The sequence below is a fragment of the Pelmatolapia mariae genome, linkage group LG22 (assembly GCF_036321145.2).
Source record: "Pelmatolapia mariae isolate MD_Pm_ZW linkage group LG22, Pm_UMD_F_2, whole genome shotgun sequence".
Lineage (NCBI taxonomy): Eukaryota > Metazoa > Chordata > Actinopteri > Cichliformes > Cichlidae > Pelmatolapia > Pelmatolapia mariae.
In genome coordinates, this window is record NC_086245.2 from 30,442,736 (window position 1) to 30,469,717 (window position 26,982).

The window sequence follows — 26,982 nt, forward strand, 5'->3', positions numbered from 1 at the left end:
ATAATTGTAATTCCAGAACTTGTGCACACACCACACCACATGTGCAAAAAAGCACTAACACTGCTAATGTAACTTACATAAACCTTAGCATTCACAGAAGTGTCTTTGCACGCTCTGTTGGAAAACTGTCCCTACTCCAAGTGATTTCTCCCCTCTGGGTCATTACAGCATACTCTACTTACATTTAAATGATATAAATAAAACCTAAACCCAGTCATTTTTTTTCACAGTTACAGTGTAATAGGCTCTGTAGAACCACCAATGTCAAAAACTGCTATAGAGGTGGAATTGAGAAAGTTTGCTCTGTAACACTAGCTATTGGCACACACTCAGCTGAAGCGCTAACGTGATAATCTGTCACATCAAGGGAGTGTTTTTCCACAAGGTGGATCAACTTTCATGTTGCATAATAGCCATTCTTGTGTACATTTTGTCCCGAAAGAATCATTTTCCAATCAACGTTGTGATCTTGCATGGACCTCCCTTATATTATACTTAGAACCAGCAAACAAACAGAGGAAACCAGCTTCTCTGAACCCTGAAAAGATGAACTATAAATATGCTAGATAGTCTGACTGTTTTACATGGTGAATAGAACCTGCACAATGCATACTGTTTGATTAGTTACACCCATGTCTTCGAATCTATTATTAGACAGCAGGATTTTATTTCAGCTATTGTGCTTCTTTTTTAAATGTTCATTTCCTGTGACAAATTTGAACAAACCCACCATAACTTCCCCTGACAAATGACAGGGAAAGCTCACTCACCTACCTGTCAGCTTTCCGAATACTGCAGATTTATAGATGTCTGATAAAACCCCCTTTTTTCTTCTGTCCTCCACTGAGACTGGTTTATCAGATGTAGAAGCTCTTTGATGGACAAAATGTGTCTTTGTCTTACTGTTCATAATAAAAGTGAAGTTAAATAAAGCCTATTTAAAAAGATGCTTTTTGTTTTACTTTTTTTGCCCCTCCCAAATTTCTATATTAGATATCCAATAATATCTTTACTATAAATTTCTCTGGTCATTTTTTGGCTTGCTTAAATAGAGAGGACTTAAATAGTCCTAAGAAGGAAAAAAAGGGAAATGAAACTTGTTTGGGTTGTATCGGGGAGCAGAGGTTAAACATGATAATAGACCTGCCTACGCTTTCCTTATGTCACCCAGCAGGAAACACACAGGAAAACAATAAGGCCATCTTTGTGGACACAGAGGCTGATTACACAGTTCAGTGTCACAGTTTCACTCAAACATTAGATAAGCCAGTAATGCAACACAATCCTGAAAAACAGATTATGCATGACTCACAGTTATGAACCTCAGTAAGCACCTTTACAACATCAGCCCTTAATGAACTGCAATTACACAGAGCACCATTTCCCTGTCAGTTACTGCAAACTCATTATGGGGTCTGTAAAAACAACTGACTGCATTCTAAATTTAGACTACAATAAACTCTTGGTGTTAGTGTCCACATGGTTAAACACTAAAAAAGCAATAGTGTGGTTATTTAAAAACTCATAAGAGTGGAAAAGCAATAATCTATAGCAGGGGTGTCCAAATCCAGTCCTCAAGCGCTACTGTCCTGCAGCTTTTAGATGCATCCCTATTTCAACACAGCTGAATCAAATGATTGAATTACCTCTTCAGCATGCCATCAAGTTTGGCAAAGGCCTGGTAACAAGCCATTCATTTGATTCAGGTGTGTCGGAACAAGGATGCGTCTAAAAGCTGCAGTGCAGCAGCTCTCAAGGACTGGAGTTGGACACCCCTGATATATAGTGTGTTGATCCACCAAAGCACGGGTGTCGAACTCCAGGCCTCAAGGGCCAGTGTCCTGCAGGTTTTAGATGTGTCCTGATCCAACACAGCTGATTCAAATGGCTAAGTTACCTCCTCAACATGTCTTGAAGTTCTCCAGATGCCTGGTAATGAACTCATCATTTCATTCAGGTGTGTTGACCCAGGGTGTCTTTTTCAGGAAAAAGACACCTTGATTGACCATCACTAACTTTGTCAGGTCATGTTTTGGAGGCCATGAGATTTGATCTGCACCTTTTAGATTCTTTGATTGGTCTCTTCTGATTTCTGTATTTTCTTTAAATCACAGGATTCTTAATGGTTTTTCTCCTGTCTATTATTTCCGCTGTTTGTTTGTTTTTGTTTTATTTAATTCCACGTTTGCACGTAAAGCACTTTGAGTCTCTTGGCTGTGAAAAGTGCCATATAAATAAAAAATTGCTAATAAACCTGGCTGGCTCACTTTTATCAAAAGGATTACACCCCGCAAAAATAATACGCCCAAGCAGAGAAAGACGTGTTAGTTTTATTAAAATATAAGCAGTGCATCCAACAAAAAGAGAAAGAAATTAGGAAAAGTGAGGATAAATTTGTTATTCAGGTATATAATATCTGGCACTTAAAATTTTAGCATCAGGTTAAAAAATATCACTTGAGAGAATAGAAACAAAGTATTAAATCTGGTTTCCGTGAGTTTTGCTCTCAGAAGATAGGCTTAGATGTATTTTATTAGACTTTATCTTGACATGATTTGACAAAAAGTAACTAGCAACTGATTAAATCATGTAATGCAAAAACCTTTAGGAGACAGAGCTGGCTGCCTACCAACAATATCCATGGGTGTGTAGATGAATTGACTTTCTTTTGATTGGAAAGGTCTTGTATTAATAGACAAACAGACTAAATTCCAGAGAATGAACTTTGAATGCTCCGGAAGTGTTTTTAAATACCAGACTCTATAAATAACAGTCTATTTACCTAAAAAAAAAAGTTCAGCTTGTAAAAAAGGTTAAGAAAGCTACAGAAGCCCTTTGTATGGATAAGCTTAAAACAAAAATGAAAAGGAGACGTTTTCTGCTCACAGTGTCTGTTGTTGGTCATGACACATCATCTGTTCTTGAACTTAGAGACACAAAACGCAGCAATGGCACACTTTATGATGGCTAGACATAAGTGTTAGTGTGCCACCACAACATTATTTATTTTGGGCATTACTGTAGCTCAGTCTAGTCATAACATTAATGTAGACTTGATGAAGTTCGCATCAGGGAGTGACAGCATGTTCTTAGAACTGACCAGGTATTCAGTGACTCATTAGCTTCCCTCTTCTTGTCCCTGTCTAGGTTTATGGGAGGTGTAAGATAAACAACTGTAGTGTAAGATCAACTGTAGTGATTTCCAGTCCAGGCTAAATTTGCTACAACTGTTATAAATAGTTACACTGTAGTAAAAGACAGTGTAGAAGATATAGTGAATACTGTAAGGATTCAGTATCACCACAAGCATTCAGTACCTTTAGAACCACCTTTAGCGGCAATAACATGAAGTAATTGTTTTCTATATGACTTTGTCTCTCTCATCATTGTGCAAGAATTTTGTTTCACTTTTCTTTACAGTGTTGTCTCTGGTTTATGCACAGTTATCTTAAAGTCCTGTAAAAGCATTTTGGAATGAGCTCTGGACTTTGACGAGGCTTCGAACTTTAGCATTTAAGATGCTCACTGAGGTCTATAGAGTCTGAGATGTGGCTGTTGACGTTTTAGCAACTATCTGACCCTGGGGTGAATTTGCTGGGATGTACACTCCTGGTACAATTTGCACACTTGAATAGCAGCAAATTGCCTGAACATCTAGTTTTACAGAGATAGTCACATTTGCTGATGATCAGTTCATCAGCTGAGTTTGATTAGCAACAACTTGCTGCTACTTAGCCTCTTACCTCTTGTGGGAGCAGTAAGGGTGTACATATTTTTACACCCGACTGCACAGAATGCTGTGAAAACTTTCTATTTCCTGATTGTAAGCATGACAGCCGAGCCAAATGTTCTCTGCCAGTTGCTGCTGGCACATGGCAGTGAGCAAAATGAGTGAAATGAAAATGAAAGTGAAATATTTTTGATGGAAGAAATTTGCCTTTGAAAGGGCACATTTCATCCTAAACCATGATCTATCCTAACCCTTCCCAAGTAGTCACATTGTAATAACCTAACCAAACAGTCAGAGAAATGAAGTGTCAAAACCGAAAGTGCAACAAAAGCTTAAAAATAACGCTCTCACGTAGAAAGCAAACTATCCTTTGTTTGAAGTCTTGTGATTTATGTGCTGCAAGTGCTTAACGTGCTTTACAAAATGGAACTTCTAGGAAGCATTCCAGGTATTTCAGGAGTGCTGGGAGCAGCAAGCCAAGTTTAAACGAAGTGCAGTTTCTGCTCTTTATAGACATAGTCACAGAACCTTTTGATTGCACGTCATTTTCCAAAACTGGGAGCAAACAGACAACAGGAAGACACAGCATCCATTCTAAGAAGCCAAACAATGAATTATATAAGAATATATAAAGAAGAAATACACGGAAAACCTTACGATCACACAGATACACAGTCGTGTTACTTGAGATATCAGACACTGATGGACTTGTCCAAGAAAAACATGACTGTTAAAAGCTGCACAGTTCATTGTTTTTAAGAACAGTCGGTGCTGTAGGCTCCAGAAGAGGATTAGAGCCACTGGAAGAAGAAATATGTGAGGATGTCTTTTTGTTTTTTTCTGAGAAAAAAATCCTCTTCCGTAGTAGGCAATCCTCAATCACACAGCACTTCCTTTTTCCAACTACCTCAGCAACACCAAATAGATTACCTCGCCGTGACACTGAAGCTTTTAAGACAATGGATGCTGCCACTCCACATGTCAGATTTAATAGACTATTAAATTGTTGGATTTTATATTGGTGGGTTTGTTTTTTTGTTTTTTTTGCATAGATGTATAAAATAGAACTGGATACCCTAATATGGTGCCTAATATATTCCAGTGAAAGTGTCTCCATTTTCCAGTCCTGTATAAGGTCCTACCTGTTCAGCACGCTTTCATTAGCATCTCTATCAGCTGCCTGCACAGCTAACATATGTCAAAGACAATAACTTCTTGTTGTTTGTTGACCACATTCAGAAACAACTAAGAATTAAGTGTTTGTACTCAAGAGATGTTTTGGGAAAAACTGCTCTTGAAACAAATGTTTAACAAAGATTCTGTTTCACAAAAACGACTTTCAGTTGTGATCGTACCTCAAACTGTGATAGGGTTGTTGTGTTGTACATCACAGAATCCACCCTTCCTACTACCACCCTCTCCTGTCATCACAAATAAAGCCCATCATTCTGGGCGTCCCCACTGATAAACCTAAGCGCACCCAGAGCTGAAGCACCATGGAAACTTGATAAAAAAAAAGGGGTGTTTGTAGCAGTTGTCTTTGTTTTAAAGGGAGATTCCTGCCACTATAATTAGTTACCCAAACATCTGCAGAATGTCAGATATATTTAGTTTAAAAAAATAAAACAAAGGTGTCTGAAGTTATGGAATTTGTGAGCGTGCAGATCCAAGTTCAGGCCGGTGTCTGTACTGTTTATAAGAGCATAAACATTGTCAGTGGGACACTAAATCAGGTTCCCTCGTGGTATGCTCACTGATGCTAGTGTCTAGGACTGAGATGGAATGTACCCATCGGAATTCACATTCCTTTGAGCACAATGTCATTGTAATAGTTTTACCGGAAATATTTTTAAATTGGCTACATGATGAACGTGGAAAAATTGTACTTTCTCCAAAGAAGAAAAATTTAGAGAAACGAATGAAACTTGCTAAAATGAAAGAGGAAATTCTGAGGCTTTAGCTGTATTACGATCAAAGTCCTCCCGAAAACACTGTTAATTTTTTGAAGATTAGCTGCTTAGCTGTGTTTATTATAGTTTGAATAAACAGAACAAATGGGTGTCATTGCCATGTAAACTGACCCCATTCTGTGAGTGTGCCACAGTGTGTTAGCTTCAAGATGAACACAGAGTCTGAGGCTGTGGGACAGACTGAGATGGGCCCTCTGGTGGCTGCTGGCATAAGATCACAGTTTGTCCTTCAAATTCCTTTAACCTCAATCTTGATCCAAAAAAAATGAATAGCAGCTGGAGCCTATCCTAACTTACATAAGGTGAAATGTGAGGTTAGCCTTGGACAGGCAGTGTCCTCTGTGATAGCACTTTCTCTGTGATAGCACTTGCTATCACAGAGAAAGAGAGAACCACACATTCTTGTGGAAATCCACGCAGGTACAGGAAGAACGTGCAAACTGCAAACACAAAGTATCATGAGGTTTTAAACCCAGGGACATTTTGCTGTGAGGCAATGGTACTGGAGCGCCCTCTGATTCAGGTTAGCTTATTAAAAGTTAAGACGTACTGGCCAAAGTTTGGCTTGGTTTTAACAACAATCTGAAGGTGTAACAATGACTTTATGAATTGAAAAACTGACATATTAATTTATGTTGCAAACCACAGGAAAAAGTGATATTTCAAACACTCATGAATGATCAACTTGACTAGCAACAACTTAAGAAGCAGGAAAAAATGAAGGAGTAAAGCACATGGCTGATGAGATACATGATGCTTAAATCCTAAACTTCTCTTTTGCCAAAAAGAGACAAAGCTCTTAACAAATACAATACATTATGGATTTGATTGTTAGCATTATTGTTCTTTTATTTCCAAATTTTTGCAGACAATGCATAAACCTATCAACGTCCACCAGGTGACTGGTTATGCCTCAGCAACACAGGGGCAGAGTCTGAGTGCCCAACAACACGAGAGCCTTCAGCTTTTAGGTCCCTCTCCTGCTTATTATTAGTTTCTGGCTCTGTTCTACAGTGTGTCTTTTGAACATCCATCCATCCATCCATCCATCCATTTTCTTCCGCTTATCCAGGGCCGGGTTGCGGGGGCAGCAGCCCAAGCAGACCTCCTCCAGCCACCTCCTCCAGCTTATCCGGGGGAACACCAAGGCGTTCCCAGGCCAGCTGAGAGATATAATCTCTCCAGCGTGTCCTGGATCTGCCCCGGGGCCTCCTCCCAGTGGGACATGCCCGGAAAACTTCGCCAAGGAGGCGCCCAGGAGGCATCCTTGTCAGATGCCCGAACCACCTCAACTGGCTCCTTTTGATGTGGAGGAGCAGCGGCTCTACTCTGAGCCCCTCCCGAGCCTCTCACCCTATCTCTAAGGGAGAGGCCAGCCACCCTTCAGAGGAAGCCCATTTCCGCCGCTTGTATTCGCGATCTCGTTCTTTCGGTCACTACCCACAGCTCGTGACCATAGGTGAGGGTAGGGGCGTAGATCGACCGGTAAATTGAGATCTTCCCTTTTACACTCAGCTCTCTCTTCACCACAACAGACCGGTACAGCGTCCGCATCACTGCAGCACCTGCACCAATCCGTCTGTCGATCTCCTGCTCCCTTCTCCCACCACTCCTGAACAAGACCCCGAGATACTTAAATTCCCAAACTTCTTTTGAACACTTTTTTTAAATTATATTTTTTGTTATTATCTTTTATTATTGCGGATGGAAGGCATATCTGAGAGGCATGATTTTGGAAAAGTATGTCCTTCAATAAAAGGATCTTGAAAACAGCTGACTCAGAGCGCTGCAGACATCCAGTCTCAATAAACATGCTCATCAATGTCTCATCAGGCAAGATTTTCAGCAAACTTATCAATACCAAAAGTAATATTTCCTCTATGTTTGTATTATATTTTAGTTAAATTCCTAAGTTAAAAAATAATTTTAGTTTATTTTAAGTTTATAGTTTTTTAATGTAATTATTTTGTTTTTTCAAATTTAGTTTAGTTTTAGTTTACTATAATAACCTTGTTAGGGTTTGATTAATATCCACCTCTTTGTAAAAAATGTTTATCTCTTAGAAATACCCTGATAGATAACATCAAAAACTAAACTACAACAAGCTGCCAAATCTGAAACATGATTCTTCAGGCAGACAAACCTAGGTTTACCTTAACAAAATGACAGGAATAGTATGAATAAGGAACAGTGCTATTTGTCAAACATGGTGGCAGGGGCACTTATGGCTGCCAGTGGAACTGGGTCACTGGTCCTTATTGATGATGCGAATGAAAGCCACCAAAGACCGCTGACCTCAGAACCTCAAAGACTGCCCTCAACCCTAATGAGTACGCATTTTAAAAATTTAACAGATTTCCTGTTCAAATCCTTCCTTCATTTATCTGCTGTTGCAGTTTCGTTTTGTAGAAATACCAATTCAACACAACAGGCTTCCTGCCTTTTTTTCCCATGTTATCCTTAAAAACAAGCTTAGAAAAAGACTTGCACTGACTAGTTTGAAGTGAAAGCAAAACTCGTGGAATGTACCTTATGTCACACCCTCTTCTCGTCATGTTATCTTTTTGGTTAAGTGCATTGATATGAAACTGTTCCCAGAAGTACCATCAAAAACACTGACCGTTTTACCTGGGGTAACATTCTCATACAAAAATGCAGCTGTTTAAAGTGTAGTAAAGTGTCACAACAGCTTCTTCTTGTGATCATGAACCACATATGCAAAAAGGAAATTGGTTTTACTTTGTAATTTTCTTCAATTTTCTGTGATATCATAGTGGACAGATGTGATAGCAAAGCTGCGGTGGACCTACTACACTAATGATGGCTGTATTCCATTCAGGTGAACCAGTAGACAGAAGTGCTGCTGTACATGCTGGCTTGGTATTGGTTTACTGGGACACTGGGAAAGGGAAATGAGTCTAAATCCTCATTCACAGCAAAATATGTAGTCAATAATACAATTCAGTGGAACCAGGCACGTGCAGAAAGGCCTTGAGCCCTTGTCCCTTTCCTTGTCCCTCAACAATAAAATTTTTGCTAAATTAAAGGATCTGGCTTGCATCAGTCACATGATGAGCATTAACCAATGCTCGCCCTTGACAGCTGGTTATGAGCCGGGAACGAGCTCGCAAAGAGGAAGCGTAGTTTTTGCTGGCTGGGTGGTGCAGAGCTATTAGATATTAGATTCTTGATGAATCTGGGTTGTTGCTCTTTAGCCTGGCTCTATGTGCCTCTTTATAACTTTGAGAACCTGCCACTTCAAACATCTCTGCATGGCCCTGCAGGAAACTCCCTTCCAACTATATATGTAGATATATATATATATGTATATGTATGTATGTGTGTGTGTATATATATATATATATATATATATATATATATATATATATATATATACCTGAACAGGGTCCGGTAACCATCACAGTGGCAGATATCCAAGAAAGGGTCTCCAGTATGAAGAGTTGGACAGCACCAGGCCCCGACATGGTTCACGCCTACTGGCTGAAGAAGCTGACTGCACTCCACGAGCGTCTGGCAGCACAAATGAACCAGCTGCTAGTTAACGAGAGACACCCGGAATGGCTAACCGAAGGTCGGACGGTCCTGATCCCCAAGGACCCCAAGAAGGGACCGGTCCCATCCAACTACCGACCAATAACCTGCCTCAGTACTACATGGAAGCTCCTGTCAGGCATCATATCGGCTAAGATGAACAGGCACATGGGTCAATACATGAGCGGGGCACAGAAAGGGACTGGCAAGAATACCAGAGGCGCAAAACACCAGCTACTGGTAGACAGAACAGTCAGCTGAGACTGCAAGACCAGGCTGACCAACCTGTGCACAGCCTGGATTGATTACAAGAAGACCTATGACTCAATGCCCCACAGCTGGATACTGGAATGCCTAGAATTGTACAAGATCAACAGGACCCTAAGAGCCTTCATCAGGAACTCAATGGGGATGTGGCGGACAACACTAGAGGCCAACTCCAAGCCCATAGCACAAGTCACCATCAAGTGCGGGATCTACCAAGGAGATGCTCTATCCCCTCTGCTGTTCTGCATAGGCCTGAACCCCCTCAGTGAGATCATTAACAAGACTGGCTACGGATACCGACTACGGAACGGAGCGGTTGTCAGCCACCTCCTGTACATGGATGACATCAAGCTGTATGCCAAGAGTGAACGAGACATCGATTCACTGATCCACACTACCAGGCTATACAGCAATGACATTGGAATGTCGTTCGGACTGGAGAAGTGTAGTCGGATGGTAACAAAGAGAGGGAAGGTAGTCAGAACTGAGGGGATTGAACTACCAGAAGGCAACATTGCAGACATAGAGGACAGTTACAAGTACCTGGGGATCCCGCAGGCGAATGGGAACCATGAAGAGGCCGCTAGGAAAGCTGCAACCACCAAGTACCTGCAGAGGGTCAGGCAAGTCCTGAGGAGTCAGCTGAACGGTAAGAACAAGATCCGGGCTATCAACACCTACGCCCTGCCCGTGATCAGGTACTCTGCTGGGGTAATAGGCTGGCCAAAGGAGGAGATAGAAGCCACTGACATAAAGACAAGAAAGCTCCTGACCATACATGGAAGGTTTCACCCCAAGTCCAGCACCCTGAGGCTGTACGCTAAGCGGAAGGAAGGGGGCCGGGGACTGGTGAGTGTCAGCACCACAGTCCAGGGTGAGACAAGAAACATCCACGAATACATCACGAAGATGGCCCCAACTGACAGTGTGCTCAGTGAATACCTCAGGCAGCAGAAACCCAAGAAAGAGGAGGAAGACGAGGAACCATCATGGAAGGACACGCCCCTGCACGGTATGTACCACTGGCAGATAGTGGAGGTGGCTGATATCCAGAAATCCTACCAGTGGCTGGACAAAGCTGGACTGAAAGACAGCACAGAGGCACTAATCATGGCAGCACAAGAACAAGCTCTGAGTACAAGATCCATAGAGGCTGGGGTCTATCACACCAGGCAAGACCCCAGGTGCAGGCTGTGTAAAGATGCCCCAGAGACAATCCAGCACATAACAGCAGGGTGCAAGATGCTAGCAGGCAGGGCATACATGGAACGCCATAACCAAGTGGCCGGCATAGTATACAGGAACATCTGTGCCGAGTATAACCTGGAAGTCCCGAGGTCAAAATGGGAGATGCCCCCAAGGGTGATGGAGAATGACCGAGCTAAGATCCTGTGGGACTTCCAGATACAGACGAACAAAATGGTGGTGGCTAACCAACTGGACATAGTGGTGGTAGACAAACAGAAGAAGACGGCCGTAGTGATCGATGTAGCGGTTCCAAATGACAGCAACATCAGAAAGAAGGAACACAAGAAGCTGGAGAAATACCAAGGGCTCAGAGAAGAGCTTGAGAGGATGTGGAGGGTGAAGGTAACGGTGGTCCCCGTGGTAATCGGAGCACTAGGTGAGGTGACTCCCAAGCTAGGCGAGTGGCTTTAGCAGATCCCGGGAACAACATCGGAGATCTCTGTCCAGAAGAGCGCAGTCCTGGGAACAGCTAAGATACTGCGCAGGACCCTCAAGCTCCCAGGCCTCTGGTAGAGGACCCGAGCTTGAAGGATAAACCGCCCGCAGGGGCGAGCTGGGTGTTTTTTATATATAATTTTATTGTTTTTACAAAAACCATTAGCCATTTCATTAATTTCCTGTAGCACTTAATTTGGTGCCTATTATTTCTTACTTAGCTAACCAATTAAAAATATAAGAATAAGAAATGCTTTTTTAAATTCCTTTTATCCCCCTTTTTTTTTTTTTAATCTATCTTCGATCCATCAGTAAAGCTGAATCACTCTGTTAGAGAACACTTATTGCCTGTCCAGTAAGTGTTGGAGAAGGTGATGATTACCAATAATGGAGAACAGTTTGTTCAGTCACCTCCTCTCCATCACATGACCTTGGTGTCAGTGCTGCTTCCCAGCAGATGCTCACTATAGCAGACTGATAGAAAACAATGTGTGACACATCTGAAAGCCTGCTTAACATTTTCTTGTCCACAGTCTCTGTCTGGATCTTCTAGTTCAGCCTACTGTCCCAGGATAGACACGGGCCACATAGCTATAATCTTCCTCCTGACAGTGCTCCCATCCATCCACTGAGTATTTTTGTAGGTGCAATGATCAAGAGTTGTACTGAAAGTCTGAGGTGTACCAGGTGAACAGGAATGAAGACAGCACAGTTCCCGTATGGCACATCATCAAAACAGACCCAACTTAACCAGTTAGTTTTCCTGGGTAACTCACATCAAACATCAATTGAAAAACAAAATAAAGATGATATTAATCCCTTAACGGCAGTGCCCTGATTGACAGCTCTGCAATTTACACAACTATCACACTTCTTGCCTCTTTTATTGTTACTTTTTTTTTTATTATTATTTTATGTTACTTTTTTTTTTTTTTTTAAAGGAGGGTATGTTGTTGGTTTGAAACCACAGCACTACCACCAAATATTTAAATCCACCAAATATGAACACATGAAAATAGTTCCCCTGTTAAAGTAACTTTTTCAAATGCTATAAAACACCCTCTGCATTAAAAAAAACAATTTTTAATGGCACTGCCATTTTCAAAGCTACTTATATCTTAACCAGGCAGCAGTGAGCAGCTGCTACCTGGAGTAATTCATCACCTTTCACATGATTTCTCACAGATAGTTCTGTTGCCGTCAGTTAAAAACAGCTACGGCAAACACGGAAAAAGCCTGACAGATAGTACCAGTGAAGCGACATGAATCAATATGCAAAACAATCTATCTTGGTCTAAAAGAATTCTTGTGAAACCATCAAAGACCAGCACTTATTTTATTTTATTTTTTTTGCCTATCACTGCTTTTTGACCTTCAAACAAAAAATGAGTTAGTGTACTTAAGACAAGCAGCACATTTATAGAAAAATTACAAGGAAATAAAATGACGGGGCAGACACACACACAAACACACACACACATACACACACACACACAGGGCGTTCTTAGAGGAGGTCTGAATCAACATCAAAGTCCTGCAGGTGTAGGCTTGGCCGCTGCTTATTTCATCTGGATTAATGGACAGACACACTGCATTATATTGATTAAAGGTTTGCTCTGTCTCCTTCTAACAGAAGATTTATGACCAGCACAATGGCTGGAATAACTGAGGAAGGACTTTAACACAATTGAGGAATGGTGCTCGAAATTCTTAACGTGTGACATTCACGTCCGCATCGGCAGGTCCTCCTTTCCTTTTTTGGAGATTATACGCGTGGATGATAGTAACAGTGACCAGCGCATGAATCATGCAGTGTCCCATTGTTTTGAATGCCTGAAACAAATGCAAAATGTCACTTGTGGAATATTAAACATTAACTGAGCCTCTACACATTAATTCGGCCTAGCAGGCGTGCAGCTAGTCTTCTGTTGGCAGTAAAGTTTCATCACTGTTAGGAAGAAGAGAGTGTAAAAAATAAAGCCCTTAGAAATTGTGACCATTGTGATCTTGAAATGAATTTCAATAGTCCTTCAAAGAAAGCAATAGCATCTGGACTTTTTTTTTTTACCTTCACTGACTTTATCACAAAAGCTAGGGAAGCTTCAAATTAGTGGGAGCTGTGATGGCTTTCTAAAACTCGCACACATTCAGTCTTGCATGGAATGGGTGTTCAGCTTAGGTCGTTGATATTCATTACATTCAGGCAGCCCTGTTCTTGGCCCACATGACAGAAAATCTTAACATTTTCAACACTGCTGCAAAACACAAAGAAGGAGAAGAAAAAGAAGAAAACCAGACAGAAGTTTATTCATAAATTTTTAACATTCACCTTCAAAGAAAATTGTGGCTGAGAAGCATGCCCGACCCCAGACACGTGTGGCATGCTTGGTTTAAATTCAGCTGTATCCTTGACATGTCATCCCCCTCCGTCGCTCCAGGCTTCCCAACACTGTCTTCTCTCAACTCTCCAAGAGAGCTCTGCTTCCATTTCTTTTTTCCCCAGCTGTCACTGAAACCTACCTCTGCCTTTTATTGTGACACAACAATGTCCATCAACACCACACTCTTCATTGACATGAATTTTATACATAGATCCTTCACGGGTATTTACTGTTTCATAGGATTTCAATCTGTTTCAAGTGGTTTCAATAAAGTTAAGTCAGTTGAGGCTGATGATGACATCATTGAAAACAGAAGATAGAGAGGCTGCTGGGATACTCAGGGTATAGTTCAAATTCATATGATAAAAAATAAACAAAAGGAAAAATCTAAAGGAAACAAATAGGACCCAGCAAAGCTCGCTCTGAGCTTGATTGTCGATTTTGAATACTTTCATGTCATGTTATGAACATATTTTAACATATTTATTCAAATTATTCAAGAAACATATTTTTAACAGTCAATTTCAAACCTTTTATTTGTTATTGGACTTACAAATGAAACCAGTACATCGCAGGTCTTTTTAAAAACCAATGACTTCCTTATATATGTAACAGCAAAACTAACAGTGAATTTTTATCTCAGAGCTATTGCTCTCTGTGTTTCATACAGCTTTGTTACACAATTAGTATTCCCAAAGGAGTGCTACTCGCATTAGCAGTTATCTAAATGAAGTACTCCTTTACTTACTGAAAAGAAGTTGATTGTAAATCAGAATTTCTCATAATTAACAAAGTCATTATTACCTTTCCATTTTTAAATGTGGCCAGGCTTTAGTTGATGTAAATCATTATGATTTCTAACGTTTTTTTGAGAAAATATCACTTGTTTCATTTTTTACTCAGAGAGAGACAAAACACACAACCTGTTGCTGACAGATCAACAATGTGATCCAAAGAACTTTCTTCTTCTGCAACTGAAAACCTTTTTTATCAACTAAAAGAAAAAAAATGTCTGTGTTACATTAATAAGTTATCATTATGCATGTACTGCATAGTAAATACACATTTCCATATTATGACAGTGAATATGCTAAGCACTGCATATTCTACTTTTATGTCTCGATACATGCTCAGTAATCCAGGTTCAGTTCAATTCAATTTTATTTATATCACAATGACAGTCGCCTCAAGCCGCTTTATATTGTAAGGTAGACCCTACAATATTACATACAGAGAAAAACCCAACAATCATATGACCCTATATGATAGGGTGACCATATTTTGATTTCCAAAAAAGAGGACACTTGGCCCAGTCGTGAAGAACTTTAACAATACTGCTTGCTTAAAGAAAACTTTAACATATTTATGTCATGGTCCTGGGTCGTTTGACCCGGCGTTTTGTGTTTCAATTTTTGGTATCACCTTGTGTTTTGTGTTAATTCTGATTTTGTATTAGTTCTTAGGGTTGAAGGTTTGTGTCTCGTTGTGTCTAATTAGGTTCAGCTGTGTTCCCCTCTGGTGTGTCATTCCCTCGTAACCTTGTGTGTATTTATAGTGTATGTCTGCCTGTGTTCGTCGTCGGTTCGTCTGTGTTACTCAGTGTTAATCTGTGTTATCCTGCGTCTTTTGGTCATCTCTACTTCTCTCTGCTCCACACTCTGATCTCCATTCCCAGCTCTTCATCCCCTGCGTACCTCCTTATGTTTTCCCTGCATGTGACTTTGTGAGTAATGGTTTCGTGTTTTGTTATTATTAGTTTTCCCCAGTTTAGGTTTATGTTTAGTTCTGCCCTTGCCTTTTGTTATTGAGCACTGTAAATAAACCTCACTCGCATCTCCACTGCTGTCTGCAACTTGGGTCCTCATTCACTCCACCACACGACTGCTGCTCCAGCCGTGACAATTTAAGCTATGCCTTCTCTGTGCAGTTAATGAATGGTGAAATAAAATATGTCATATAGGCTTTTACAAGTCAACAAGTGCAAAAAAAGAGGACGGTTGGTCACCCTACCCTATGACCGAGCACTTTGGCGACAGTGGGAAGGAAAAACTCCATTTTAACAGGAAGAAACCTCCAGCAGAAGGAAGACAGGATCAAAGACTGGACTGCAGGCTTCCCCAATCTTATAAACAGTACATTTGCATAATGACTGAAACTAGCACCACTGAACGAACAATGGGCTGGGAGGTCAGTTCCTTGAACAATCAGTAATGTGATCAGTTTTGTGATCGCTGATATCCAAATGTACATTAATAACAATCTACATTTAGCCATGTGTAATATTTACAGAGAATTGGAATAGTGGTTTAAGTGGAAAGTCAAGGAACTCACTTAAGTAAAAAAAAAATGATGATTTCCGAACTGAGGAGGGGGCCTGTACTGATGATATGCACTGTGTTATTGTAAGGTCAGGGAACCTCAAGCCAACTTAGACTGAAAAAGACACTTTTGATGAAATGATGAAACAGTGAGTTAAAAAAAATTATAGCAACTTTCTGGGATTTAGTAAACCAATGTGGTTTATGTTTTGACTGTTTTCTGTATGGCTACAGTTAAGCATCACAAAGCTCTGCTTCTCGCCTAATTAAGCATGACACAGAGACCCATTCAGTAGAACACGTCTACATGCTGGTACACAGTCTTCTATAACACAGCTGTGACTCTAGATAGCATACACACCTCCTCCTATCATCTTTCTATACTTTTTAAGCTTGCCCGCCCTTCCTATTGCACGTGCACGTTACCATATCTCATGTGCACTTGATGGCACCGCTCTGCTCCTCTCCATCACGTATTCATCTGTTATAAATATGCCTGCTGAGATAGCATATGGACATTGTCAGGTGTCTCAATACCAAATTAAGATTTCATTCAGTGGCGTCTCACAGGGGACAGTGGCTGTTTACAGAATTGCACAGATTGTTTATACTGTTGCAATGTGACACACAGATCCCCCGTACACGTACACCAGATATGGCGTACGTGTACTCAGAAGAAGATACGATGACAATCTAGATCATGCTAAGAATGGCACCCAGTACAGACATGCCATGATGGTTGTATTAAGAAATAAAGATGCCTCCCGTCTGTGATGCAGCAAATGGAGGAATGTCTGGAGGTCTGGAGCCATTACTGGAAGAAAAATTACTGACAGCTCATTTCCCAAAGGAAACATTGGCCACTATACTGTATACTATTAAACACTTTTTGTCTTTGAGTAATTATACTGCTTCTGCTCAGTGAGACTAACCTTAGAACCTTGCGAGGAAGCATCCAGGAATGCCTGCTATTCAAAACAGTCATGTAACTGTTTATCCTATTTACTGTGAGCTAATGGAAAGTTACCTATGCATGCTGCGAAACTTCTTCTCCCCTCCTTGAGCAATCCTGCTTCCTTTCTGCTGGTCCCGGCTGTTTTCATGTTTTGGTACCAGCAGGCTGGTTTGGACCGGTGGTGCAGATAGGCCAGACTGTCCCCAGTCTGTCCCTCAGGCTGCTCGGGTCCCTGCAAACAAACCCAGGAAGAGGAGGAATGTACCAGCACAGGCTTTTACTGTAATCAAAGGCCGTTTGGACTGAAACTGTGCAACATATGATAACACAAAAAAGAAGTTAATGTTGCAAAGAGTTTTAGTGTACAGATAATAACATGATGCATTTTTTTTATTATTTATTATTATTATCATTTGCTTCACTGTTTGCTGCAACATTATTTCCTACTAGTCAATATGTCATTATCACATTTTTACAATTGCACTAAAGAAATGCACACAGTTTATTTTTTGGCACATATTTTAGGGAACATTAATTATTAGATCTTCAAGTTCATCCTTTTGCTGCATGTCTCATATTTTTGCTACATTTGAAACTTGATTAAAACAGTTATGCTGATGTTTAAATAATATTTAACATTTCATTCATCATTGCCTTTTTTATCTAGCTACCTAGCAGCAGGGCTCCATAGATAATGAATGTCAGTTGGTCGATCTACCACTTATCTTTCATATAATATCTCAGCACCTTGTGGATAAACTGGTGTACAGATATTTATGATCCACAGAGGACGAAACTCATGGATTTTTTGGGTCGGGGCCACCAGCTAATTGTGTTATTTTAGTTCTGAGTGATATCACTTGATGTCTACAATGAATTATCAAGCTATTTCTTCTGTTCCACAGAACCATAAGGTTGTTTTCCAGTAAGTTTTTATCCAGCACCATTATCAGTTCAGATTCTTATCACTTACATTGCAAAGCTGGCAAAGTTGGACTCCATCCATCTATCCTCCCTCCTTACCTCTCTCTCAACCAGTTATCCAGGAGTACTGTAGCCTCAGCTGCCATGGAACACAAAAAGTTAAACACATGTTGACTGAACATCAGCATGTTAGCATTATCTGAAAGCTAAATTACAGGGCATCTTTATTCAGCCGTTATTAGAACTTTTGCCATCAGCGTAACTTTGTGCTGAACATTGGGGGGGAGGGGGGGGGGGGGGTGTCAAGATCTCTGTCTAAATAAATAAATAAATCTGGGTAAATTCCCAGATGATTGAACATGCAACTATTTTTCTGGTAATACCTGAAATGAGTAACGAAAATCAACAGCCTATTTATGCAAGATAATTCATAATTTTATTGGGGGGGTTATATTGGCTGGGTCTGATTATTGGGGGGGTCATAACCACCTAACCTCCCTGGAAATTACGCCCCTGACTTTTGCAATGCTGAAGTGCTGGAATAAGTTAATGTATAGATATGTTAGAATGAAGCACCATCTTGTAATTTTTGAAACTTGTTTACACTCCCCAAACCACTGTATTTAACTGCTAAGTGCTAATTTGATAAGTGTGTATGCAATAACAAGAGGAACGAGACCTGGGACCTGAGTCACACAATCAATCAAGCAACAAAAAAACAATAACAAAAAAAACAAAAAACAGGCTGCATTGAATAAAACAAAGCAAAGCATTTAGTGTTATGGCAACAGAGTGATTAAGGTTACAATCTCAATCCCCACATCCAGCCCATATCAGTTCCCTAGACAAACAACAAGCGTGCTCCTGTTTTCCTTTGTTTCTTTTCCTCTCCTGGTTCGCGCTTGTGTTAAAGGAATTTGGGAAGAATGCAGAAAAAGCTTCCTGTTTTCATTCCGCACTCTTAGTCAGCTATTAACACTTTGTAGCACACCGGGGGGTCTATGAGTTCTCGGTGACGTCAGGAAATAAGTAGAAATTGAGGCACAGGTACATATTAATGCTTAATGGCCTTGTTTGTTTTCCAGTCTTGAGATTCTTCCGCTCCTACACAACCACAGACATGATGCTGTTTCGTTGCACGCTACGCAAACAAGAAAAACCACATCACGTTATTGTGCGATTGATTCTGAACAGAGCCAGTTCCTCACCTATTGTTACCGTGTCATTGCTTAAACACTTGACCTGTATCTCAGGACGTCCTGCAGATAATACAGAACATAAAGTCACGAGCATCCTCTTTAATAAACAATTTCTGAGCTCACGTCTCTCTCGGGGAGCAGTCTATCTTAACAAAACATCAGTTTATGGAGCAACGAGAGCACAGATTCCCTACCACAGCGAGATAACCACCACACATTGCGCTATGGACAAAAGAAATCCTGTGTGCAGTAACCACATGCTTCTATTTATTTTGCTCTGGCCCTCATCAGGCTGACTGCGGTCCTGCTTTGTGGTTAATTGTTAAGCACAGTCGCAGCTAGACACATCAAGTGAAGTGAAGGCTGGGACAGGTTTAGGGTCTGCTGTCAGCTACTGAAGCTTTAAACATATGGGTGGGTTCTACAAAGAGCTTCACTCCCTACTTTCAGAAAGGCGCTTTTCTCAAATTCAAAAAGACAGAAGTCAGGTTTCTCTTCCAGTCATTTTTATGTTTTATACCAACCTTTTCAACACTCAGTCTTTTCCGTTGTTAAGGAAACATTTAATTTATGAAAACTATAAGAACAAAATAAGGTTACCTGGACAAATGATAAAACTTTAGATCACTGGAAAAGTGAAGTACTAGTCTGCTGCTATATGACTTTCTGTGTCATCCACAAAATATTTGCACCTGCACATCATACTGCCAAACTAGAAGGAAGATGAAAATGTGGCTACACCCTTGAGTATTGTTGACACACTAGGTGAAATGTGGGTTTCACTTGTGTGGGCTAGTTGATCTGGTCTGTGGTTCTGCTTTGGTTAATGTTCACACTGCCTTTTTATAGACCAATCAAGAGTTGCAACATGACTTTATACAGACCAGTGAGTAAGTAACTTGGTGCCAAAGCATAAAAAATAGGATAAAGGCCCCACAATCTAAGCATGGTTCCTAACTGATTAGTACATATGTCGCTTCACTGAAATCTATTGCTTCCTAAATAGCTATCAGGGGGATTTATTTGTTTATCTACTGAATTCACACAGACGCCGCATACCGTGAAGCTGTTGGTCCGTGTCACAAATGAGAAACATCAAACCTTTTCGTGTGAAAAAGCTATTCCTCATAAAAAGCATTTTGGTCACCTGTCAGACAAAGCAGCCATACCCTGATAAAAAAACAACAACAACAACCTATCAGTCACCGTACAGTTGCTATGATGGGGCAAACTGTGTATATCATTGTTGTAGCCCTCTGGAAGTTGTCCACTCCTGATTGTGGATTTGGGCTGAAATACCTTTGCTAAGTCGTCAGGGCGATATGTCCCCTCTGAGGGTCTTCAGAACAGAAGTGGGACAAGCATGAAACAGTGGCCTACCTTAATAGTTATGCTGACAGTATCAAAAACTGGATTTCTAACTATGTACACCTACAAATGCACTGACTTTTTAAAAAACAATTTCATGTGCTGCAATGAAACCAGATTAGAACTAAACAGGCACAGACAGTTTGGGAGGCTGTGGCTCCCAAAGTAAACAGGAGGAAGTCAGGGTTCAATGCTAAACTCCAACAGTCAGCATGTCCTTGAACTAAATAACTGAACCCCAATGCAACCATGCTGAGAAAAGAAAAAGAGCTGTACGAATGTGTGTGGCTGGGTGAATGAGGCTTGCAGTAAAAAGCACTTTGAGTGCTCAGTCAGAATAAAAAAGTTCTATCTAAGCAGTACAAGTCCATTTATAATTTGTTACCTAATGGCTGGAAGTGGATCTGGTTTTAGGGTTAGGGTTAGAAAGCTGTGAAGCTAATCACCATTAGCTTCCAGAGTAGCAACCAAAAATATAACCAGTATATAACCAGTATACAGGAAACACCATAACTAGAATGTCAAGTTGCAAACTGTGTGGTAAAAATATTCAGATTGACATCTGAAGTCAGGAGACTGAAAGCAGCTTGTCAAGCTTTTTTCAAGGGTGCTGCAACATAATCCACCTGCGAGCACCTCTGCACCTCACCAATTATCTTCTGCATCTTCTGTTTTTCAACCAAACCAGTTTCCATTTTGTTGCTATAATTTTCTCCTCTCCAGAGTTTTCTCTGTCCTTGGGAGTAGATGAAGTTGTGCTGGAAACTTCTCTTCTGTTCCTCGGGTGAAGCTGTGGGCATTTTCAAACTTTTTATTTGACAGAACAGTGAAAGGAGTGGACAGTAAAACAGGGAGAGAGTTGGGGGAAGGACATGCGTTTGGCATGTGGGTCACCCACTCATCCAGGTGAGAAGGGGGAAGCTGTTAACCAGCTGAAAATATATGAAATTTGTTTATATTTTCCATTAACACCAAAGATTATAGGACTTAATCATCAGCCTTATATTGTTATATCTGAATTTACTAGAATAGGTAGACAAATGTATTGGGGGAAAAACTCTTGTGGAAGTTCTACACCAGTGGCAATGGCTGTTTTCAGTCCCACTGCCACAGGTACAAAATCAGTCTGCTTTTAAAAACATTTATGAAAGAATTAGTCGTTGAAAAGAACTTTCTGAATTCAGTTGTAGTACTGTAACAGGATACAACAAGACACTTTGAGATATGTCTTCCCTCCTACATTTTCCACCATCAACTTTACGTGGTACAGTCAAAATCTCTTCTTTCATTCACATCAGCACAAAAACTGTGCACTGGGAGCTTCATCAAATGGGTTTAAAGCAGCTCCTTTAGGTGCAATGTGTAGGTGACTCAGTACTTTTGCCTATATGGTGTAACTGGTTAAGTTTGCAGGTCTTTAATCAGCACATTTACACACTGCACTCTGTCTGCAGGAGCCCATGACAACATTAGGCCTTAAAAAAACATCCAATCTCTGAAAAGCCTAAACAACTATCTCATCCTTTTGTTTAAGTCTTCAGTCATCTGATTTTGAACAACCAAAGCCCTGCACATCAACTTTATGTGACTAAACTGACATAAACAGTGGGATTATTTTAAGTAAACAGAACAGTGAGTACCTACTTAATGTTCATGGAACTGGTTCATAACCATTTTTCTTCCCAGAGCTGCTAAAAGCAAAACTGATCATGAACCAAACATGAACTTGTGAGGATATTTTCAACATCGCAATGTTTTCATGCTTGTGTAAGAGAGAGAGGGAGAGAGAGAGGCCAAACTCTACAGACAACTGGGTTTTAGTTTGAAACGGGTTATTTATAGTTGAAAGTTGATCAGGAAAGACATAAAAATGAAGCAAGATTCTTCATAAAAAATACTTTGATGCAGTTTTATTTTCTCATACAAAATTCAGCATATCATACATAAATACATCCTTGAATAAATTAGAAAATAAATAAAGTTTTCTATTTAGAATTATTGCTATGATTTTCATATCAGCATTAAACCTAAAGCTGGTCAACTTTTCACCATAAACAGCAGTGAGATATTTGAGGATAAATGTTTTCTGAGTCTCCACGCGTCCGCCACTTCCTGTGGATTCAGACCGAGCAGATAGAGTGAATGGCTTTATTGCACAGAAAAGAATAGAGACCAGAGGTGTTAGCGCAATGTTTGCAAGTGCATTGACTTAAGAGTTGTAGTTTCTTGCTTGCTAATTGCAGATAAGTTGGGTGAACATTTGTCACAGGAAAAAACAATGGTTGCATTTTTTTTTTTTTTTTGGCAAGCTGCACATCATTGAAATCTCCTGGCTTATCTTCAATCAAAAGATTAAATAGGACCTATGCAGTAAATACTTGAGCCAAGACAATAGATCTGCTGTGCTGCTGCTGTTATGCAAACACAATGTGTACTGCATATGTGTGTACGGAGGAGCTGACAATGGACCTCGTATAAAGCTAATTGTTTCTTAGATAAATCCCAAAGATATGACCTTCATTTCACAGCGGCAATGTGCGCTGAAAGTGAAGAAGCTGCCATTTTCAAGTACTCCCTAATCATTTAAAAAAAGCTATGCCCTAAGCAGGACAGCAGATTCCAGCTCTGATACAGAGGAATATTGAACCAAATCAAAGAACTACACAAAAAACAAATCATTTCAGTGCCATTTGAAAAACTAAACATGGAGCTGATATGACTGTGGAATAACTATCCCATGTTCTTCTGTAGGCGAGTTGTAGATTTCAAATTGTTCATACAGACATTCACAATCAAATTCCTGGTCAAAAGTTGGTCATCGTAAGCTTTCTTCACGTCACTGTCTTCTAGTCTATGTGCAATGACTTTCCACCTCCACCCAGCAGCTCCAGTTCTTGCTGCAGGACTGTCTTGGGGAGCTGCCAGTCTTTGCTGCACTGTTGATCAAATGCTTGGTCCACTGTCCGTTTTGTCTTCCGTTCTTCCACCTTTCCCTGACACATTTTGAAAGCTGTGTGCTTGAATTGAAGGCAGGAGTTTGTAGTCCTTGCAGGCTGACCAGCTCCTGCTTTTCCTTCAGCGCTCTACCTCCCTGTTCTACTCTTTAATTTGCTGACTCCAGAACAGATGAAACTTCTTTAGCCTTCGCTGTGTTAGTCTTGATAATATCTCTGTGGGAAAAACCAAAGAAACCAGGTTAGAGATGTTTCATGTATCTCAGAAATGGAGAACCCCAACTTTACAACTTGATCCTTGAATTAAGTCTTCATTTACCTTAAAGACGCCAGTAATTTGTTGCTTTTCATGCTTCCAGATTCAACAAGGGGCTCTGCGACATGAGTCCTGAGATCCTCTGAGCTGTGGAAAGATGGACAATCGACATCAAAACAAGGAAGGAAATTGGAACTTTACAAACTGGGAAGTTATATAGTATTTGAAGCACAGTTAGTTCAGGATTATCCTAGCTCTTCCCTGGGATTTAAAACCAATATATTTCAGATGCCTTAAGAATGCAGGGTGCGGCTTACAAAATACCTCTGCGGATAACATCTAGCAGAGGTGACGAATTCATACTGGCGCTTACATGGCCAAAACAACTCAAAGGACGTGTCAATCATTCCCTTGCACAAAAGCAGAAATGTAAACTTTCCAAAAATAGCAGCCCTGCTAATAAACCTTTGTGATTTCTTTCAAGGCCTTCAGCAGGTATGCGGGCCTTTCTTATTGCTATGACTGCTACCCTCATATTGCACTGCCACTATCATTTCTCTGTGACTCACCCTCCCCATCAACATATTTTCAGGCTCATCACAAAGATCTGATACAGACTGAAAGGAGACACATAAGCTACTTTGATACAATCTAGGAGGCAAATGAGGGTACGTGAGGGGAAATGCCAGCTTTGCTTCAGGTGTAGGTAGAAGGAGGAAGAAAAGCTAGAAAGGAAGGAGTTTTCACCTTTTATGGCAGAAACCGTGGCAGGTTTTATCGGCTGCACTGAGGCATTCACAACGGTCTGTTGACCGGCGACGGCGAGACAGGGAACTACCCAGGCCGTAAGGAAGGAGTTTACTGTAAATGAAAAATGATATCATTTAATGAAGGCATCTTGGATTAGGTTAAAAAGCACACCTGAGTTCTTCCCCTTGGATTGGGGTAAGGGTTTATGATGCTAACAAATGTAGTTCACTGAAGTATTCTGCAGCCTCACCTTGGTGTGTTTACCCAAATGATATCAAGGTGGCAGAAGTAGATGCATTCTTTATCGTCCCAGTTGTTACAGGAGCAGCGCTTGGTCCTGATATGGTGCGGATGTGGAGTCTGAGCAGGCTGCTCTGATAAGGGGAGTCCACAACCTAGCAAAACACAAATAAGTTTTTTTAGTCCGATTTTTTAAAAAAATCCTCCAACCAAATCTTGCATTGTGGTTAGTGATTATCACATGTAAATATAGACAAAACACACTCCAACAAGGTAAAAAATGCAGTGGTGATTGTTATTAGGGCATGTTTATCATTATTATACATCATGTCAAAGTCAAACAATCCCACATGTTCTCTAGAAGTGCAGTGGTTAGGAAGCGATTACACTTGAGTCAAAGGAGTGGTTGCTTATTAAAGGAAAGTCTGCTGTGGTTGACTGAAAACAGCAAATACAGCACTGTATTTACCCATTTTCTGGTGACTAACTCAAAGAGGGTCAAAGACTCTTTTTCTTATTTTAGTCAACTTCAAAACTTAACTCCTAACATGTCATTTACATATCCCTCAATTCTAGAATAAAATGATAATATAGTGAGTGAAGAGCTGTTGTAAGGGGGAAATAATTCATTTATTGTACTTTGCCATCAGATCTACAAAAGTTGCCATAAATATTTTAAAAGAAAATTGAAGAAACAGTTTCTCACCTTCTTGCAGAGCCACACAGATGATGAACAAAGTCAGTATCTTGCATGTGAAAGAAGCCATCATCCTCATTGAGTGTGAGTAAAGTTGCAGACCCAGATGTGTGTGCACAGGTCCTGTGTTTAGGCTGAAGAGCAGCAGCAGGTGCTTTATGCTCCAAGCCCCAGCCAACATCTACTTATACCCCGTGGCCACTCCTCCACTCGTCTTTCTCACTTAGGCTCCACCTGCACCCCCGCCAACTCTGATCCTAGAACACATGTTCACATTCCTGCATGGTCCTCCACAGTCACAACAACAGCAGGAAAAACATGTAAGGAAGTTCTGAGTAATCCACGTTTCCCTTTGTCATTCCTGCTCGGCTGGAGACACAGAGACTGTTTTCCACAGTGTCTGCAGATGCACTGGAATTCAACCAAAAGTGAACATTTGAGTGTTTTACGCGTCAGACTCAGAATAATAAATAGCACCCAAACGACAGCAGGACAAAGCAGGAGTGAGCTGTATAGGGACGGTGCACAGGGTGGATTTTTAGTAGTAATTTAAGTAGTAGCCTACGCGAGAATTCGGCTGAGATTAAGATAAACAGTTGTCTTAATCTCAATTGAGAGTGAGATTAAGACGCGACAAGCAGGTGTGTGTTTCATTCAGACTTTTTGTGTCAACATATATAAGAACAAAGAGTATGAGGATGTGGGGTGTTGGGTGTAGATACAGATGTAGGCAGCGGTTGGTTTGCGTGTGCCGCGGCTGATGTGCGCCTGAAAGGATCACGGAGAGCTGTCAGGAAAGCGAGCACATGGCACACCGTACCGCCGCACAGCAAACGCTGACCCTCGATACACAGACGCCTGCCACATCAGCTGTCTGCAGCCCACGCACACGCCACCGTGCGTACACTGCAGGTCCAGTGATACACACATCTCAAGCTTGACCGCATCCTGGCCGCCCACGCGATGAACTGTAAAAGCACGTCATGCAGAGACCCTCGAGTATTTTTCCCTCTTATTACCTATAGAATGGATTCTGTCCTTCATGTTTAGAAAGATGTACCGGGTGTTGTGCCAAAAAGTGATTGTCTGCCAAAAACTGATTGCTCGTATTTAAACTGCTATAAGTAACTTGTTGGGCTATAATATGTGAAACATATGTCAAATGCATCCCTCATGGATGTCATAAAGTCATCTTGAGCCACAAACAACATTCGTGTAACAAGGTAGAAGCCGTAATCAGTTTTTGGCAGTGACTTTTATATAACCTTTATTTATGCAGTTAAAAAAATGTCATTAACATTAAAAATCTCTTTTGTAAGAGTAAGTTGGCCAAGAGGACAGCAGAAATGGGAGCAAATATTACAATAGTTCTGTAAAAATATTTTAAGTGGCGATAAAGGACTGGTTGGTTATATTGTAAGTACAATACACAGAGTTGTAAACATACTTGAAAAACAGATATATTTTTTTAATTCTATATATAACCCCTTTGTAAACCCTTTTCACCGAAGTCTGTTTACCAACATACGTAAAGATATTACAGATAAAAAATACACAGAAACATTGGAAATCAGTTTTTGGCACAACACCCGGCAGTAAGACTGGACTGCTGGGTGGGAGAGAGGGAATGCGATTAACTTGGAATGAGAGCCTTCAGACAGAGTCATTCAGTCGAGTGCATGATGCTTTTGCCAGTCAGTACATTAAAAAACAAACAAACAAACAAACAAAAAAAAAC

The 26,982-nt window shown here is 40.6% G+C and overlaps 1 protein-coding gene across 1 annotated transcript; it reads right to left on the minus strand.

The window, feature by feature from the left end:
• Positions 1 to 22,306: 22,306 nt before the first annotated feature.
• edn2 (endothelin 2) lies at positions 22,307 to 25,383 on the minus strand. The gene is made up of 5 exons (XM_065469924.1): positions 25,254 to 25,383; positions 24,558 to 24,702; positions 24,305 to 24,418; positions 23,621 to 23,704; positions 22,307 to 23,517 (listed from the first exon to the last, which is right to left on the minus strand). Exons 1-5 carry the CDS (start codon positions 25,321 to 25,323, stop codon positions 23,451 to 23,453), a joined length of 480 nt encoding a protein of 159 aa, XP_065325996.1. The 5' UTR covers positions 25,324 to 25,383; the 3' UTR covers positions 22,307 to 23,450.
• Positions 25,384 to 26,982: the final 1,599 nt, after the last annotated feature.